General features: G+C 42.9%; 1 protein-coding gene across 2 annotated transcripts in view; it reads right to left on the bottom strand.

The window, feature by feature from the left end:
- The window catches only part of LOC144507289 (latent-transforming growth factor beta-binding protein 2-like), a 447,226-nt gene that overhangs the window by 44,489 nt on the left and 384,080 nt on the right, over positions 1 to 18,657 (bottom strand). For both annotated transcript variants that reach the window (XM_078234343.1, XM_078234344.1), the window contains exon 27: positions 4,342 to 4,467. In XM_078234343.1, coding sequence (XP_078090469.1) covers positions 4,342 to 4,467 — 126 coding nt within the window. The remainder of the gene's footprint in view (positions 1 to 4,341; positions 4,468 to 18,657) is intronic.

Below are 18,657 nucleotides of genomic sequence, written 5' to 3'. Positions count from 1 at the left end.
AGTGCCATAACCACTGTGCTACCGTGCCGCCCTTCTCAGCCAGTGCTTAACTGAGTTCTTAAGACTGGGGGATGGTGCGTTTAACATTCAGTCTTGTATCATTTTGAAGTAACTGTGCTTTGTTTGGGAAATGGTAACTGGCTGTAGTTTTCCTCGTCTTTAGGAGATCTGTTAGAGGCTTAAAGTGTTATCAATGTGTGTTTAGAATCAAATTTTAGCTTTATTAACTTCAGTGATATCATTTTGCAAGTTTTTTTGCTGGTTACAAAAGAGAAGCAAACTTATATGAAACCTGTGAAACAGTTTCTTTCATAACAGTCAAAATTTGGGACAAGGATCGATAATTTCTCAATCAGTATGGGTACAATCGCATGGAGGTTATGGTATTGAACCAGTAATCTAGAGGCCTTGACTAATACATGATTAGTTCAGGTTCCATCTAATTTCAGTAATGGTGACGATGAAACTACAAGATTGTTATAAAAACCCATTTGATACAGTAATGTTCTTTAGGGAAGGAAATCTGCCATCATTACCTGGTCTGGCTTATATATGACTCTTAATTGTTCTCTGAATGGCTTAGCAAGCCATTCAGTTATGACTGTTATGAAAATGTCTCATTAGAATAAAACCATATGGCCCACCTTACATTGACCCTGGCACCAGACAAAACAAAAGCACACCCAGCACAAGTGGAGCCTACAAAGTTCTCCTTGCTGGTGCCAAGATTGGAAAAGCTGTCTGACGGACCAGTCATGCAACAGCCCGGCATAGTCATAGGGCTAAATGTTACCACAGGATCAGTAATATGGTGGCGGAAGGTGTTGCAAGAAGAGTCTAATGTCTCCTTGTCATGATGGCAGATTACCATTGGGAACTGGCACAGCTGCTGGAGGCACCGCAGTGGGTGCTGTACAGGAGGACCCCTTAACGGCTGCTCCAAGGCCCATGGAGGGGCTCCCCAGAGCAACGACCTCCTCAGCAGTTAAGTTTAACTGTTGGAACACGACTCTTCTTCCCTGACATAGAACATAGAACATTACAGCGCAGTACAGGCCCTTCGGCCCTCGATGTTGCGCCGACCAGTGGAACCAATCTAAAGCCCTTCTAATCTACACTATTCCAATATCATCCATATGTTTATCCAATAACCATTTGAATGCTCTTAATGTTGACGAGTCCACTACTGCTGCAGGCAGGGCATTCCACGCCCTTACTACTCTCTGAGTAAAGAACCTACCTCTAACATCTGTCCCATATCTCTCACCCCTCAATTTAAAGCTATGTCCCCTCGTGCTAGCCATCACCATCCGAGGAAAAAGGCTCTCACTATCCACCCTATCTAATCCTCTGATCATCTTGTATGCCTCTATTAAGTCACCTCTTAACCTTCTTCTCTCTAACGAAAACAACCTCAAGCCCCTCAGCCTTTCCTCATACAATTTTCCCACCATCGCAGGCAACATCCTGGTAAATCTCCTCTGCACCCTTTCCAACACTTCCACATCTTTCCTATAATACGGCGACCAGAACTGTACGCAATACTCCAAATGCGGCCGCACCAGAGTTTTGTACAGTTGCAGCATGACCTCCTGGTTCCGAAACTCAATCCCTCTACCAATAAAAGCTAACACACCGTACGCCTTCTTAACAACCCTATCAACCTGGGTGCCAACTTTCAGGGGTCTATGCACATGGACACCCAGATCCCTCTGTTCATCCACACTACTTAGTATCTTACCATTAGCCCAGTACTCTGTATTCCTGTTACTACTTCCAAAGTGAATCACCTCACACTTTTCCACATTAAACTCCATTTGCCACCTCTCAGCCCAGCAGCTTATCTATGTCCCTCTGTAACCTGCCACTTCCCTCCGCACTGTCTACAACTCCAGCGACTTTAGTGTCATCCGCAAATTTACTAATCCATCCTTCCACGCTCTCATCCAGGTCATTAATAAAAATGACAAACAGCAGTGGCCCCAAAACAGATCCTTGCGGTACACCACTAGTAACTGAACTCCAGGATGAATATTTCCCATCAACCACCACCCTCTGTTTTCTTACAGCTAGCCAATTCCTGATCCAAACCAATAAATCACCCTCAATCCCATGTGTCCGTATTTTCTGCAAAAGCTTACCAAGGGGAACCTCATCAAACGCTTTGCTGAAATCCATATACACCACATCAACCACTTTACCCTCATCCACCTCTTTGGTCACCTTCTCAAAGAACTCAATAAGGTTTGTGAGGCACGACCTACCCTTCACAAAACCGTGCTGACTATCCCTAATCAAGTTATTCCTTTCTCGGTGATTATAAATCCTATCTCTTATAATCCTTTCCAATACTTTGCCCACAACAGAAGTAAGGCTCACCAGTCTATAATTACCAGGGTTGTCCCTGCTCCCCTTCTTGAACAAGGGGACAACATTTGCTATCCTCCAGTCTTCTGGCACTGTTCCTGTAGACAATGACGACACAAAGATCAAAGCCAAAGGCTCTGCAATCTCCTCTCTAGCCTCCCAGAGAATCCTAGGATAAATCCCATCCGGCCCAGGGGACTTATCTATTTTTACCCTTTCCAGAATTGCTAACACGTCCTCCTTATGAACATCAATCCCATCCAGTCCAACAGCCTGCATCTCAGTACTCCCCTCGACAACACTGTCCCTCTCCAGTGTGAAAACCGACGAAAAATATTCATTTAGTGCCTCTCCCATCTCTTCAGACTCCACGCACAACTTCCCACTACTGTCCTTGACTGGCCCTAATCTTACCCTAGTCATTCTTTTACTCCTGACATACCTATAGAAAGCTTTAGGGTTTTCCTTGATCCTACCTGCCAAAGACTTCTCATATCCCCTCCTGGCTCTTCTGGACTGCTGGAGCCTGTCTGGTTAGCTCTGGTTTGCTCAAATAACCATGTCTTTCACATACAATAAGTACATGAAAATCATTTGTATGGCTCTTGATGATGGGCAAATTGGCAAGCTGATAAATTCAATAGCCTATTCGCATTCAGACATTATTTGATTTAAAATTTGTGCATGGATTAAGACAAATACAGAAGGTGTTTGCTACAGAAGAGTAAAGATTTTCACTCCCTTTAACAGTAGTCCATGCAGCATTTGGCGCAAAGCTTAAAAATTGAATGTCAACATGCCAACTTATTCCAATGGAAACAAAAACAAATCCTTTTAATCCTCAATAGTAAAGGTAAAGTTGCCATAGTCCCAGATGACCATAGGCTGTCCTTCTCTTTGAGTTGGCTAGTGGTGATTTAACCTGAGGGTCACCACGCCTCAGGTGAGGGGCAAGGTTGAGAAGGCAGGGCCTTCATGAGTTACCTCAGCTGGTATGGGAATTGAATCTGCGCTGTTGGCATCACTTTGCATCACTAACCAGCTGTCCAGCAACTGAGCTAAACCGACCTCTCCTAATGCTGCTGCTCAAACTGCAATAAAGTAATTCTGTTAGGAGTTGGTAGGCCTTCCTGGGTGGAGAATTATTGGGCATTATTCAGTAAAAACGCAAACAAATCTTTGCTTAGTTCAAAGAATACAACTTTGTTAACTTCCAAGGTTTGTAATATTTTGTTCTACTTCTAAAGGTTTCTGTGGAATAATTAAAAACAAATCTAATTTGATAGTTTCCATTTATTTATATATTAAATTAACTATCTGCAACTTCCAGCATAAACATGAATTTATTCTTAATATCTTTTTACTTTATTGGGTTTTGTGTTATTTGGCTTAAGAAACATACTTCTGTAACACTTTTAGGGCAGACAGTGGCATAGTGGTATTCTCATTGGGCTAGGAATCCAGAGACCCATTGTAATGCTCTAGAAACCTGGGTTTAAATCTCACCATGGCAGAAATTTGAATTCAATAAAAACCTGTAATTAAAAGTCTAATGGTGACCATGTTGAAAAACCCATCTGGTTCACTAATGTCCTTTTGGGAAGGAAATCTGCCATCCTTATCTGGTCTGGCCTACATGTGACTCCAGAGACTCAGCAATGTGGTTGATTCTTAAATGCCCTCAGTTCAGGACAATAAAATGCTGGCTCAGCCAGTGACGCTCACATCTCAGAGAAAAAAAAACACAGTAACCATAGAGCTGTGGACATCAAGATCAATCCCAACAGAATGGACATCACCAACAGCTAACTATCAAATGATTTACAACTAAACAGTTTAGTCATCCTGCCTAGAACCAGGAACTTGCGCAGCTGGCATAGACTTACAAATCTCTTTCGTACTTTCCAGTTGTGGCCCTGCAGAAATCCAGGAGAATTTATAAAGTTTGACAGGAAGTTTCCAACTCAAACTTACCCACACATCCTTGTCCTCTTGGTGGAACCTCAAAACCTTGATCACAATGACAATGGAAGGATCCATCTGTATTTTCACAATATCCATGAGTACCACAGATAGTTCCATTCATACACTCATCAATGTCTGCACAAAATCCAAACAATTCAAATTAATTACAAATTTTCAGAATTGCTCAGTAATACTGAAGAAATAACTAGAGAATGCACAATAGGGATTACTGGAATAATAGTTCATTCTTCAGGTTATGATTATTGTACTGCAAATAGAGTAAGAATAATATCATACTGATCAATATGGTGTTGATACTGCTTATAATAACAATCAAACAAATTAGTGATTGCAGTGGAATTCAGATTAAATAACCATGGAGTGAATTTTACCAGAGGATGTAATACTTACTCCTCAAATTTCCGCCCATTAGAGCAAACCTACGTTAAAAAAAGACTGCCTGCAGCAGGCAACCTTAACAATCTCAGTTGAGTCAACCCTCTCACTCAGTGGAAGGAGGTCCCTGCCACAAGAGCTGCTGGCCAGTCAGACTCAGTGTGGGTGCTGTTGGGACTGCTTGAGAAGACAGCATGGACTCAGTTAAGACTGGGATTTTTGGATGGGGAAGGATCAGGCAGATAGGGAGGAGTGGAAGGCATTAAGAAGGTTGTGGGGAAGCACAAAGGGGGTGTACCATATATGGGGCTCCTGATGCACAGAGGACACACCCCAAGGAGGTACCCCCTTCATTTCCACTTGAGTTGTTGAGAAAACACCCTGCCCATTTTTATCGAATTTCCACTGCCAACCATATTATGGCAGTACAGGCAGAATTAGACCTTTAATTGCCCCTTAATTGGATGGTTAAGTGCTTCAATAGGTCTAAGGGTGGTGGGCAAGCCAGTAGGCACCTTACCCGCCCACAATATTACGGGCAACAAGGTGGGGGTGGGTTGGAAGTCACTTTGATTTGATTTGATCAGGCACTTTGCAAAAAGAACGGCCAAAGTCAAAATCGACTAAGTGGCAATTGCAGAGGTACTGAAGTCTTAATATTTATTTTCCAACCATCAGTGCACATCTGTTCAGCATTTCTAGGTAGCACTATGTACTGGCATCCTGTTTGACAACACTGATTTCTTTATAAGTGACACTTTGAAACTGATGTGCTTTGTTAGTAATTGCTGAGGAAGGTTTTAACAGATTGGATAGTCCCTAATCCTCACTGAAATGAGATCTTTTTCCCAATGTATTGCTGAAATATAAGGCTAATAGCTTAATAACATCTGCAGCAAGAGAACCACAGCTGCACATAATTATTTGACAGATAAATCCTCAAAGAAAAAAATCAACAATGCCAAATGCTTAATTAAAATTCTCATTAGTTGTAGCATAGAAGAATTTTAACAATCACTACAGTTCAAGACAGTTAATATAAGCTATTAACAGCACCACTGTTGCGTAGTTTACTACATTGTGTACCCATAATAAATTGTGGCAGCTGCACAGAATTGCAACAAAGCTCTTGGTTGCATTGCTAACATCAACATAATGTCAGCACTGAAGCATTCATAAGTGAAGGATGTAACTAAGGTAGTTTTAGACTCCTCTGATTCAATTATAACCGTGTAATTGAATGGGTAGTAAGTGAGTTAAAATCTTGCGGTTAAAATGCATATACTAAACTTAGGCCATTAAATTTATTAGGCTGTGTCAAATCTATTCCTTGTACGTAGTACATGTGTATAATCCCAAAAGTAGGGGACTCTAAAACTAGAGGGCATAGGTTTAAGGTGAGAGTGGAGAGATACAAAGGGTCCAGAGGGGCAATTTTTTCACACAGAGGGTGATGAGTGTCTGGAACAAGCTGCCAGAGGTAGTAGTAGAGGCGGGTACAATTTTGTCTTTTAAAAACCGTTTAGACAGTTACATGGGTAAGATGGGTATAGAGGAGTATGGACCAAATGCAGGCAATTGGGACTAGCTTAGTGGTTTAAAAAAAAAGGGCGGCATGGACAAGTTGGGCCGAAGGGCCTGTTTCCATGCTGTAAACCTCTATGACTCTATATTAAATTAAGGAATGGAGACGGCAGCTTGGCTAATAGCAGCTCATTCAATGAAACTCAAAAGTGAAGGAATTAAAAATACAGTGCATACAATTCAAAAGACTATAAGCCCAAAATTATTTAATATCTGTAAATGTGAACTAAATATTCCTGAGATATGTTGGGAAAAAATACATTTTCAAGGATGTTTTGAACATTATTTTATTGCAGATGACAATTAATTCCAAATGTAGGCTGTTTGTCCGGTAATACTTTTATGAAGAAACGCTTCAAGGTATCAGTAAGGTAATGCATCATCACAAAAACGTTGGAGTTAATTTTATTGGGTTATAATATTTGTAAATTATTTCTTGGTTAAAACATATTTAAATTATCTGACAGCATCTGTGGGCAGCATTTTCTGTTTTTGTTTCAGATTCCAGCATCTGCAGTATTTTGCTTTTATTTAAGTTACTGTAAATGGATAATGTTCCCGTTTGCAGTGTAATATGGTAGATATATCTATTCATTACAGTAATTCTTAATCCATTTGTGACCTGGAAAATTTTAAGTTACCTAGTCAGATAGCCAAGTAGGGACGGACAACAAAGGCTGGCCTTTGCCAATGACCCTGATCACGTACTTTGAACAAATAAGAAAAAACTCGTTACGAGTAATCTTAACCAAATTCCCCAGATGGGAAACCCAAGAATCAGGTGAAATCTTGATTTTACACCCACCCCATAATACTTTACACTAGAGAGTAAAATCAGATGGCTTGTTAAATCAGTGTTGCAACCAATCCTGTCAGTTTGATAATGGGTGGGTTAGATTAAAATTTCCCCCATTGAAGCAGTTAAAAACCCTTTTGTAACATGACTATCTTAGTTCTCACTATCTTATCATTCTCCCTGAAATCTCACATAGTGAGTTCAATTTATAGTGCACTAAAAAGTCGATGGCATATTTGCCTAGGACATCAAACCAATATTTTCCATGTCTCTAAGAAGATCCATTTGAATTCCACCCTAGAGATTTAAAAAATTCAGTTTCTTCACTGTATAATTAATGCTTGTGTTATCTTACTGGACTCCAGTGAGTAATGTATTTGTTATTTTAAATTTTATGAAACATTGAAAACTGCAAAGGACATTCAGTCCTCAAAATGTAAAAGTTTGGTTTCTCTTTATTATTCCATGTTCGCACAGGATGTATATGTCTATGTGTGTGTGTAATAAGCAATAAACTCAGCATGCTGCACATTTTGCATAGGTAAAAGATTGTGAACAGAACATGATCTCATTCTGCCTGCCATCTGCATTTGCCCATTAAAAACCTTAGCTTCAATACTTTCTTTTAGTAGCAATGAATGACACGTCAAAAATATTATGGAATAAATTGGTTATTCAAAGGATTACACCATTACACAGTCTTGGCTTTATGGATCTAATAAAGCATCACATTTTTAAACCTTAAGTTAAAATAACAAAATGGTTAGAGAGCTGGAATGGAAGAGGCATGTGAACATAACCATTTACCCTCATGATTAACAAATAGTGAATAGCATGGGGCATGCTTAAAGAAAGGGTAGAATGATACAATAAAATAGGGGAAATTACAATATTAATTAAATTTATTAAAGTTTCACAGTTGTCTTCTCCATTGTATCAACCTTCTTCCTGTGGGCTAGCAAGGCAGTTCAGATCTGCCAACCTGTAATATTTCCCAAAGTTGTTGTCAATTCCAGTATATAACAGCTTCTGTCAAACAGGGCTGAGCTGCATTTTTTGTTCCTATTCTTCCATATTTCTATCTCTGGCAACCGACTTTACTCTTGCCACCCCCCCCCCCCCCCCCCCAACAAGCACAGCATCCAGCCACTAAATTAAGTAATGAATATCATACCCCACAGGTGTATGATTCAAATCTGTGACCATCTAAAATGTAAGTACTAAGTTAATTTTTTACAACTGGAGGATTACATCTTTTGGATTGACTTGAACTTGATCATAATAATTAATATCAGCTGCTTACAGCACTAAAGTAAACAGGCATTATAAAATTCCCCAAAGGTAAATTAGGCTGGTTTCCTTAAGGAACTGGAATATTTTTTCTACCAAATCTCAAAGCTGTAAGTATTTTATATACTGTACCACTGTAAAATACAACTTTGTTAATTTTAGATATTTTAGAAGCTGGATATTTATTTAATGCTAGCAGTTCTGTGGGACTATGTTTAGGTCAGTCACAGTAAATTCTCGAAAATGGAGACAACATAATGGGCATTTGCTGAATGAAAAGTAGTTAAGATACTTTTAGTCTCTGTTGTATCACAAATACAAGTAAATTCAGTTCCAAATTTAATCTTACTCGCAAAATGTTTATTTTTTCCTGCCATATAGATTTGTATTTAGCATGATGTACAATTGCACTGAAAAATACTGGAGAATTTGACTAAAGTAATATAGCAAATTGAACAAACAAAACCTGAATTGTGCTGTTATAGTGTCATTCTTGCTTCAATACAAAGTGGCTTTCGGTACACATTGGCATGAAAATGGTAGTATAAGTTTAGTCACTTCCTGACTGATCCCAAAGTGCACTAAATACAAGCAATGTGAGACTTCCTCCATGAGGAAGTGCCACAGTACTTTAAGTTCATAAGAAGTTCAGTATGCCTCCGGTCCAATATGAAGTAAGTGTTCAGGGAGTATCTTAGTCCACCTAGACAGATATATACCTTTCTTTCTGATTTGTTAATCTTAAGAGGTAGCAGATGCTCCTGCCTGCACTCTCCAAACACTTAAAAAAATAACTTGTTGGGAACCGTAGTTTTGAACATGATTCAAGCATGTAACATAGTGGCTATGCTACTAGATTAGTAATTTAGATGCCTGGAATAATAATCTGCAGACATGAGATCAAATCCCATTGTGGGAATCTGTATTCAGTTAATTGAATAAATCATCTAGCTTAAAAAGCTAACATCAGTAGTAGTGGATACTGGTTATCATAAAACCCCAGTTTCACCAATGACCTCACTAGAAGACATTTCTATATGGCACTGTATACTTTTAGCCCATGATGTGGAGATGCCGGCGTTGGACTGGGGTAAACACAGTAAGATGTCTAACAACACCAGGTTAAAGTCCAACAGGCTTATTTGGGAGCAAAAGCCACTAGCTTTCGGAACAGGTTGTTCCTTCGTCAGGTGGGTGGGAGTTCTGATCACAAACAGGGCACAAAGACACAAACTCAATTTACATGAATAATGATTGGAATGTGAGTCTTCACAGCTAATCAAGTCTTAAAGGTACAGACAATGTGAGTGGAGGGAGCATTAACCACAAGTGAAAGAGATGTGTATTGTCTCCAGACAGGACAGCTAGTGAGATTTTGCACATCCAGGCAAGTTGTGGGGGTTACAGATAGTGTGACATGAACCCAATATCCCGGTTGAGGGCGTCCTCATGTGTGCGGAACTTGGCTATCAGTCTCTGCTCAGCGACTCTGCGTTGTCGTGTGTCGTGAAGGCTGCCTTGGAGAATGCTTACCTGGAGATCAGAGGCTGAATGCTCGTGACTGCTGAAGTGCTCCCCAACAGGAAGAGAACAGTCTTGCCTGGTGATTGTCGAGCGGTGTTCATTCATCCATTGTCGTAGCGCCTGCATGGTTTCCCCAATGTACCATGCCTCGGGACATCCTTTCCTGCAGCGTAACAAGTAGGCAACGTTAGCCGAGTTGCAAGAGTATGTGCCGTGTACCTGGTGGATGGTGTACTCACGTGAGATGATGGCATCCGTGTCGATGATCCGGCACGTCTTGCAGAGGTTGCTGTGGCAGGGTTGTGTGGTGCCGTGGTCACTGTTCTGAAGGCTGGGTAGTTTGCTGCGGACAATGGTCTGTTTGAGGTTGTGCGGTTGTTTGAAGGCAAAAAGTGGGGGTGTGGGGTTGGCCTTAGCGAGATGTTCGTCTTCATCAATGAGATGTTGAAGGCTCCGGAGGAGATGTCGTAGCTTCTCCGCTCCGGGGAAGTACTGGACGCGAAGGGTACTCTGTCCACCGTGTCCTGTGTTTGTCTTCTGAGGAGTTCGGTGCGGTTTTTCGCTGTGGCGCGTCGGAACTGTCGATCGATGAGTCGAACACCATATCCTGTTCTTATGAGGGCATCTTTCAGCATCTGGAGGTGTCCATTGCGATCCTCCTCATCCGAGCAGATCCTGTGTATACGGAGGGCTTGGCCGTAGGGGATGGCTTCTTTAACGTATTTAGGGTGGAAGCTGGAGAAGTGGAGCATCGTGAGGTTATCCGTGGGCTTGCGGTACAGTGAGGTGCTGAGGTGACCGTCCTTAATGGAGATGCGTGTGTCCAAGAATGCAATCGATTCCGGAGAGTAGTCCATGGTGAGTCTAATGCTGGGATGGAACTTGTTGATGTCAACAAGAAACACACCCATCAACTTAACACTTTGATCAAGACTTTTGATCCGGACCTTCAGAACACCCTCCGTGCTCTCATCCCACGTACTCCCCGCGTTGGAGATCTCTACTGCCTCCCGAAGATACACAAGGCAAACACACCCGGCCGTCCCATCGTATGGGGCAATGGGACCCTGTGCGCAAACCTCTCCGGCTATGTCGAGGGCATCCTGAAACCCATTGTACAAAGAACCCCCAGCTTTTGTCGCGACACTACAGAAACTCAGCACACATGGAGCAGTTGAACCAGGAGCACTCCTCGTCACAATGGATATCTTGGCACTCTACACCAGCATCCCCCACAATGGTGGCATTGCTGCAACTGCCTCAGTACTCAACGCCGACAACTGCCAGTTTCCAGATGCAATTTTACAACTCATCCGCTTCATCCTGGACCACAATGTCTTCACCTTTAACGACCAGTTCTTCATCCAAACACACGAAACAGCCATGGGGATCAAATTTGCACCTCATATGCCAACATCTTCATGCACAGGTTCAAACAAGACCTCTTCACCACACAGGACCTTCAACCGATGCTATACACCAGGTACATCGATTACATTTTCTTCCTTTGGACTCATGGTGAACAATCACTGAAACAACTATATGATGACATCAACAAGTGCCCTCGACATAGCCGGAGAGGACAGTGACCACGGCACCACACAACCCTGCCACAGCAACCTCTGCACATCGACACGGATGCCATCATCTCACGTGAGAACACCATCCACCAGTACACGGTACATGTCTTGCAACTCGGCCAATGTTGTCTACTGTTACGCTGCAAGAAAGGATGTCCCGAGGCACGGTACATTGGGGAAACCATGCAGACGCTACGACAACGGATGAATGAACACCGCTCGACAATCACCAGACAAGACTGTTCTCTTCCTGTTGGGGAGCACTTCAGCAGTCACGGGCATTCAGCCTCTGATATCTGGGTAAGCATTCTCCAAGGCGGCCTTCACGACACACGACAACGCAGAGTCACTGAGCAGAGACTGATAGTCAGGTTCCGCACACATGAGGACGGCCTCAACCAGGATATTGAGTTCATGTCACACTATCTGTAACCCCCACAACTTGCCTGGATGTGCAAAATCTCACTAGCTGTCCTGCCTGGAGACAATACACATCTCTTTAACCTGTGCTTAATGCTCCCTCCACTCACATTGTCTGTACCTTTAAGACTTGATTAGCTGTGAAGACTCACATTCCAATCATTATTCATGTAAATTGAGTTTGTGTCTTTGTGCCCTGTTTGTGCTCAGAACTCCCACCCACCTGATGAAGGAACAGCCTGTTCCGAAAGCTAGTGGCTTTTGCTCCCAAATATACCTGTTGGACTTTAACTGGTGTTGTTAGACTTCTTACTACTTTTAGCCCAACCAGTCCATGCTCTATTCATGGTTCATTCAATCCTTCTTCATTTAAATCTATCGTTGTAGTCTTTTATTCCCATCCCACTCAGATACCTGTCCAACCTTCTCTTAAATGTATTAATAGTTCAAGCACTGCCTGTGGAAGCGAATTCCACATTCTTATCACCTTCTGGATTGGTAGAACTCTTCTGAATTCCTATTGCATGGTCCCTATTGCATTTCTTGGTGAATATTTTATATTGATTGCCCATCATTGTCTGGACAAACGTTTCAGCCAGCCCATTTGAGGCAGGATGATAAGGAGCGGACTGGATTTGTTGGATTCTGTTCTCCTATAATCTGTGAATTCATGTGAAAAAGACTGTGGCTCATTGTCACTAACAAGTTGTTCATGGTACCTGAATCTTGCAAAAATCTTACCCAGTCTCTATATCATTCTCTGAGGTCATAGTCTTCATGACGGCGACTTCAGGTCATTTTGAGTCCCCATCTACCACAATGAGGAACACACGGCCTTTGAATGATCCAGCATAATCGATGTGGACTTTTTTGCCATGGCCCTTCTGGCCATTCCCATGGGTGTAATGGCACTAATGGTGGCAAATTTTGAACTTTTGCACACGACAAACATGTCCCGGCATCTCCCTCAATTTTGCTATTGAGTCTTGGCCACCAAAAATAGCTTCTGGCCATCTCCTTCATCCTTACTACCCCACAAGGACCTTCATGAAGATGGTTTAGGATATGTTTCCTTAATGGTGGCGGAATGATGACCCTCATTCCCCAAAGGAGCTTATTCTTATAAGTCTTCGGCTGACAAATGGCTTCAACTCCAAGTTTGTTCCTGCAGTCTTGCCAAGAAGTACCATGTCCATAACCTCTGACAGAAGTGGATCATTCTTTGTATACTTCTTAACCTGTCCTGCAGTTACAGGAGAGTTTTTGACTTCTTCAAAATAAAAAATGCTACCACTCAAACTATCCATTGATGACTCATTAGGTAAAGGTAATCTGGAGAGTCCATCAGAGTTCCCATGGAGATTAGATTGCTGATATTTTGTCATGTGGGTGTGAGCTGACAAAAGTAATACCCATCTCTGCATGTGGCTCACTGCTGGAGATGGAATACAAGTAGGCGGCCTGAATTTCATTGTAGTGATCAATGATCTATTCATAGAGAAAACTTCCTTCCAGGATATGATAAAAATGTTTGATCCTGAAAATGATGCCGAGAGCTTCCTTCTTTATCTGTGCATTGTTCACTTCTGCTTTGTTCAAGGATCACAATGCAAATGCTATTGGCTTCTCTTCACCATTGCTCCCACCCACAAGGTGATGCATCGCAAGCCAATTGTAAAGGTAATTTCGGTCAAAGTGTGCCAGTCAGTACTTCTGACTTTAATAATGCCTCTTTTACTTGTGCGAACGCTTTCTCGCATTGATCCCTCCACTTCAATTTCCTGTTTGCTCGCTTGTCTCGAAACTGTAAAATCCCACCCTGGGTCAACGGACATTTCCATTGTCCGCTCCTTGCCTGCTCTGATTCTGTGGTGGGCGGGGCGGCAAAATTCCAGCCAATAAGTTATGCAAAGGCTGGAAAATAATTGCTAGATTTGGGACAGACCTTCCATAATAGTTTAAAAAGCCCAAAAATGACGAAAGTTGATTTACGTCAGGAGATGCTGGTGCCTCAGTTATGGATTTTATTTTTGAAGGAGATTTGTGGGGGGCAATCTTACCAAAGAAATTCTAATCCAGGACAGGTGTGAAACCGGGAGAGTTTCAGATCCATTTTTTGGGCAAGTTCAAATCTGCTATCTTATCCATTCAGTGCATGAAAATTTAGCAGAAACAGTGCCTCGCCTTTAGGGGGAGGAGGTCAGGGCTTAAGTCTCCTGAACACTAGCTGAGAGCAGCAGAGGGCTTCATTGCATATGTGCAGCTCTCTAGCAGCAGAGACCTGTCACCCAGCCTCTGCTGCTCTCAGCCGGCCTCCACAAAACACCCAGCCTCACAAACATAATAACCCCCCCAGCTAATGTGGGGGCCCACAGCCTATCGTGATACCCCCCTCACCGATCTCCCCCTCCCTCCCACCCCCACAATGGGCCACCCGATTTGCCCCCCCACCCCGCAATCGGCCACCCAAGAACCTTCCCGCAATCAGCCACCCTACACCTTTGCAATCAGTTGCCTGATCCCATCAGTGATTGGCTGCCCAACCACACACCCCATGGCCAACCACAATCATCCCCCTCTCTCCCTTACTGATCCCAATGCAGAGTAGCAGCGGGTCCCTCCTCTCTCCCTATATCAATCCAAATGCAGAAAAGCAATGGGCCTCCCCCCCACCAACAGGCCACCCCAGTCTGGCCCGGCCCCCAGTAGACCCCGCCCCTCAGGCCCACCACCTTGGCACTGCCTGGTGCCTGGTGGGCAATGCCAGGGTGCCCAGTGAGCACTACCAGAATGCCAGGCTGGCACTGCCAAGGTGCCAGGCTGGCACTGTCCAAGAGGCACCTCCCCCTTATCCCCAATCTCCCTGGGGGGCCTCAGTGGCCACCAGTTCTACTGGTGAGGCTATCACGACTGGTCCCCACTGCAGGGGACCAGCTGTGTTTCCCGCCGGAGAGAACCTCTCCTGGCGAGGTCACACGGATAAGTGAGCCCGGGTGATTGAGTCCCGAGCTCATTAAATCAATGTAAAAACAGTTTCACATATATTTAAATAATTTATTCAGCCTCGCGCCGGAAATGGGAGCGAGGTTGATCTCTCTGGATATCTGGTACCGGTAAGATTGCGAGAAGCGAGAAATCGAGTGCAAACCTGATTTCTCAGCTCTCACATGATCTTATCGGTTCACCTTGCACATTGGTGGTGCAACAGTAAGATTGCCCCCGTGCAGTCCATTGGCACCTATGACTTGCTCTGTGACGTATTCTATAGGAGATCTGAAAAATTCATATTTACCCATCCATACTCTGTACTCTTCTAGTCTCTGGAGCATGGCATCTAAATTTTGGAGGTGTTCTCCTTAATTCTTTCCAGTCATTAAGATGTCATCTAAGTAGCACTGGACTCCTTCTAGTCTGCTGAAAATTTGATCTATGGTACATTGGAACAATGATATGGAGATGCCGGCATTGGACTGGGGTAAACACAGTAAGAAGTCTCACAACACCAGGTTAAAGTCCAACAGGTTTATTTGGTAGCAAAGCTAGTGGCTTTTGCTGCCAAATAAACCTGTTGGACTTTAACCTGGTGTTGTGAGACTTCTTACTACATTGGAACAATACAGGTGTGGACATGATGCCAAATGGAAGTCTTTTATATCTGAATAGTCCCATATGAGTCATGTTGGTCAAATATTGTTGTGAATCTAGGTCCACATTTATCTGGAGATTAACTTGACTAAAGTCAGCTTTCCTGAAATACCGGTCTCCAGCCAACCCAGCAAACAAATAATCAATTAAAGGCAGAGGGTACTGCTCTGTGCACAGTACCGGATTAATAGCGATCTTAAAATCAACATATATGTGTACCAAACCATCTTTCTTCATCACTGGTACTATCAACATGGCCCAATCACTTATAGTAACAGGTTCAAGGACTCCTGTTTTAACTCGCCTCTTCAATTCTGCCTCAATATTGGGCCCAACGGCACTGACCAAGCCTTCAAGCATTTAGCTTGGCTTTCATCCTTAATCTTTGGTTTGACTGAGATCATTTTCATGCTTCCCAGCTCTCTATTAAAGATAATGGCATGCATAGGCAGCTGGGATCAAGTGAATCCCTTGAAGAGTATATAGGGAGTGTAGGAGTAGAGTTAAGAGAGAAATCAGGAGGGCAAAAAGGGGACACGAGATTGTTTTGGCAGATAAGGCAAAGGAGAATCCAAAGAGCTTCTACAAATACATAAAGGGCAAAAGAGTAACAAGGGAGAGAGTAGGGCCTCTTAAGGATCAACAAGGTCATCTATGTGTGGATCCACAAGAGATGGGTGAGATCCTAAATGAATATTTCTCATCAGTATTTACTGTTGAGAAAAGCATGGATGTTAGGGAACTTAGGGAAATAAATAGTGATGTCTTGAGGAGTGTACATATTACAGAGAAGGAGGTGCTGGAAGTCTTAAAGTGCATCAAGGTAGATAAATCCCCGGGACCTGATGAAGTGTATGCCAGGACATTGTGGGAGGCTACGGAGGAAATTGTGGGTCCCCTAGCCGAGATACTTGAATCATCGATTGTCACGGGTGAGGTGCCTGAAGATTGGAGAGTGGCAAATGTTGTGTCTTTGCTTAAAAAGGGCTGCAGGGAAAAGCCTGGGAACTACAGGCCAGTGAGCCTCACATCTGTGGTGGGTAAATTGTTGGAAGGTATTTTGAGAGACAGGATCTACAGGCATTTAGAGATGCAAGTACTGATTAGGGACGGTCAGCATGGCTTTGTGAGTGGAAAATCATGTCTCACAAATTTGATTGAGTTTTTGAAGGGGTAACCAAGAAGGCTTAGATAGGATGGACGTAGGGAAGTTGTTTCCATTAACAGGGGAGACTAGGACGCGGGGGCACAGCCTTAGAATAAAAGGGAGTCACTTTAGAACAGAGATGAGGAGAAATTTCTTCAGCCAGAGAGTGGTGGGTCTGTGGAATTCATTGCCACAGAGGGCTGTGGAGGCCGAGACGTTGAGCGTCTTCAAGACAGAAATTGATAAATTCTTGATTTCTCGAGGAATAAAGGGCTATGGGGAGAGAGCGGGTAAATGGAGTTGAAATCAACCATGATTGAATGGTGGAGTGGACTCGATGGGCCGAATGGCCTTACTTCCGCTCCTATGTCTTATGGTCTTATGAGGGCAGTGCAGTTGATGTTGTCTACAGGGACTTTAGCAAGGCCTTTGACAAGGTACCGGATGGTAGATTGCCGCATAAGGTTAAATCTCACGGGATCCAGGGTGATGTATCTAAATGGATACAAGATTGGCTTCTTGACAGAAGCCAGAGGGTGGTTGTAGGGAATTGTGTTTCAAACTGGAGGCCTGTGACCAGCGGTGTGCCTCAGGGATCAGTGCTGGGTCCTCTGTTATTTGTCATTTATATGAATGATTTGGATGAGAATATAGGAGGCATGTTTAGTAAGTTTGCAGATGATACTAAGATTGGTGACATAGTGGACAGTGAAGAAAGTTATCTCCAATTGCAATGGGATCTTGATCAATTGGACCAGTGAGCTGATGAATGGCAGATGGAGTTTAATTTGGACAAATGCGAGGTGATGCATTTTGGTAGATTGAACCAGGGCAGGACTTACTCAGTTAATGGTAGGGCGTTGGGGAGAGTTACAGAACAAAGAGATCTAGGGGTACATGTTCATAGCTCCTTGAAAGTGGAGTCACAGGTGGACAGAGTGGTGAAGAAGGCATTCGGCATGCTTGGTTTCATCGGTCAGAACATTGAATACAGGAGTTGGGACGTCTTGTTGAAGTTGTATAAGACATTGGTAAGGCCACACTTGGAATACTGTGTGCAATTCTGGTCACCCTATTATAGCAAGGATATTATTAAACTAGAAAGAATGCAGAAAAGATTTACTAGGATGCTACCGGGACTTGACGGATTGAGTTATAAGGAGAGGCTGGATAGACTGGGACTTTTTTCTCTGGAGTGTAGGAGGCTGAGGGGTGATCTTATGGAGGTCTATAAAATAATGAGAGGCACAGATTAACTAGATAGTTAATATCTTTTCCTAAAGTTAGGGGAGTCTAAAACTAGAGGGCATAGCTTTAAGATGAGAGGGGAGAGATACAAAAGTGTCCAGAGGGGCAATTTTTTCACACAGAGGGTGGTGAGTGTCTGGAACAAGCTGCCAGAGGTAGTGGAGGCGGGTACAATGTTGTCTTTTAAAAAGCATTTAGATAGCTACATGGATACGATGGGTATGGAGGGATATGGGCCAAATGCGGGCAATTGGGATTAGCTCAGGGGTTTTTAAAAAAAAGGGCGGCATGGACAAGCTGGGCCGAAGGGCCTGTTTCCGTGCTGTAAACCTCTATGAGTGCTGAATTGCAGAAGTAGCCATCAATATTGTTAAGAATAAAGAAAAGCCCATTTATCATATTTTCCAATGCTCAAGGCTAATTGCAATAAATCAAGTGTTTGGATCCTCCAGAGAAACAATGAAATACTGGTAAGTATTTAACTGGACACCAACCCAAACCATCTTGACTGATGTGGTGCCAAAATATTTTAATGCAATGCACTGAGGTTTGACAGGGTTTCTGAAAATGTAGAATAACCTGGAGGGAATACTGAAAAGAAAAACAAGAATTATGGTATAATTTGTTTCCATTTTGTTCCCCAGAATGTTCCTATTGAGCATTAAATAAGCTGAATAAGATGGAACAAAAAAAAT

Source organism: Mustelus asterias, chromosome 18 (genome assembly GCF_964213995.1).
Source record: "Mustelus asterias chromosome 18, sMusAst1.hap1.1, whole genome shotgun sequence".
NCBI lineage: Eukaryota > Metazoa > Chordata > Chondrichthyes > Carcharhiniformes > Triakidae > Mustelus > Mustelus asterias.
Note: the sequence above shows the minus strand (reverse complement) of the source record. Positions and strands in the feature narration are given on the sequence as shown.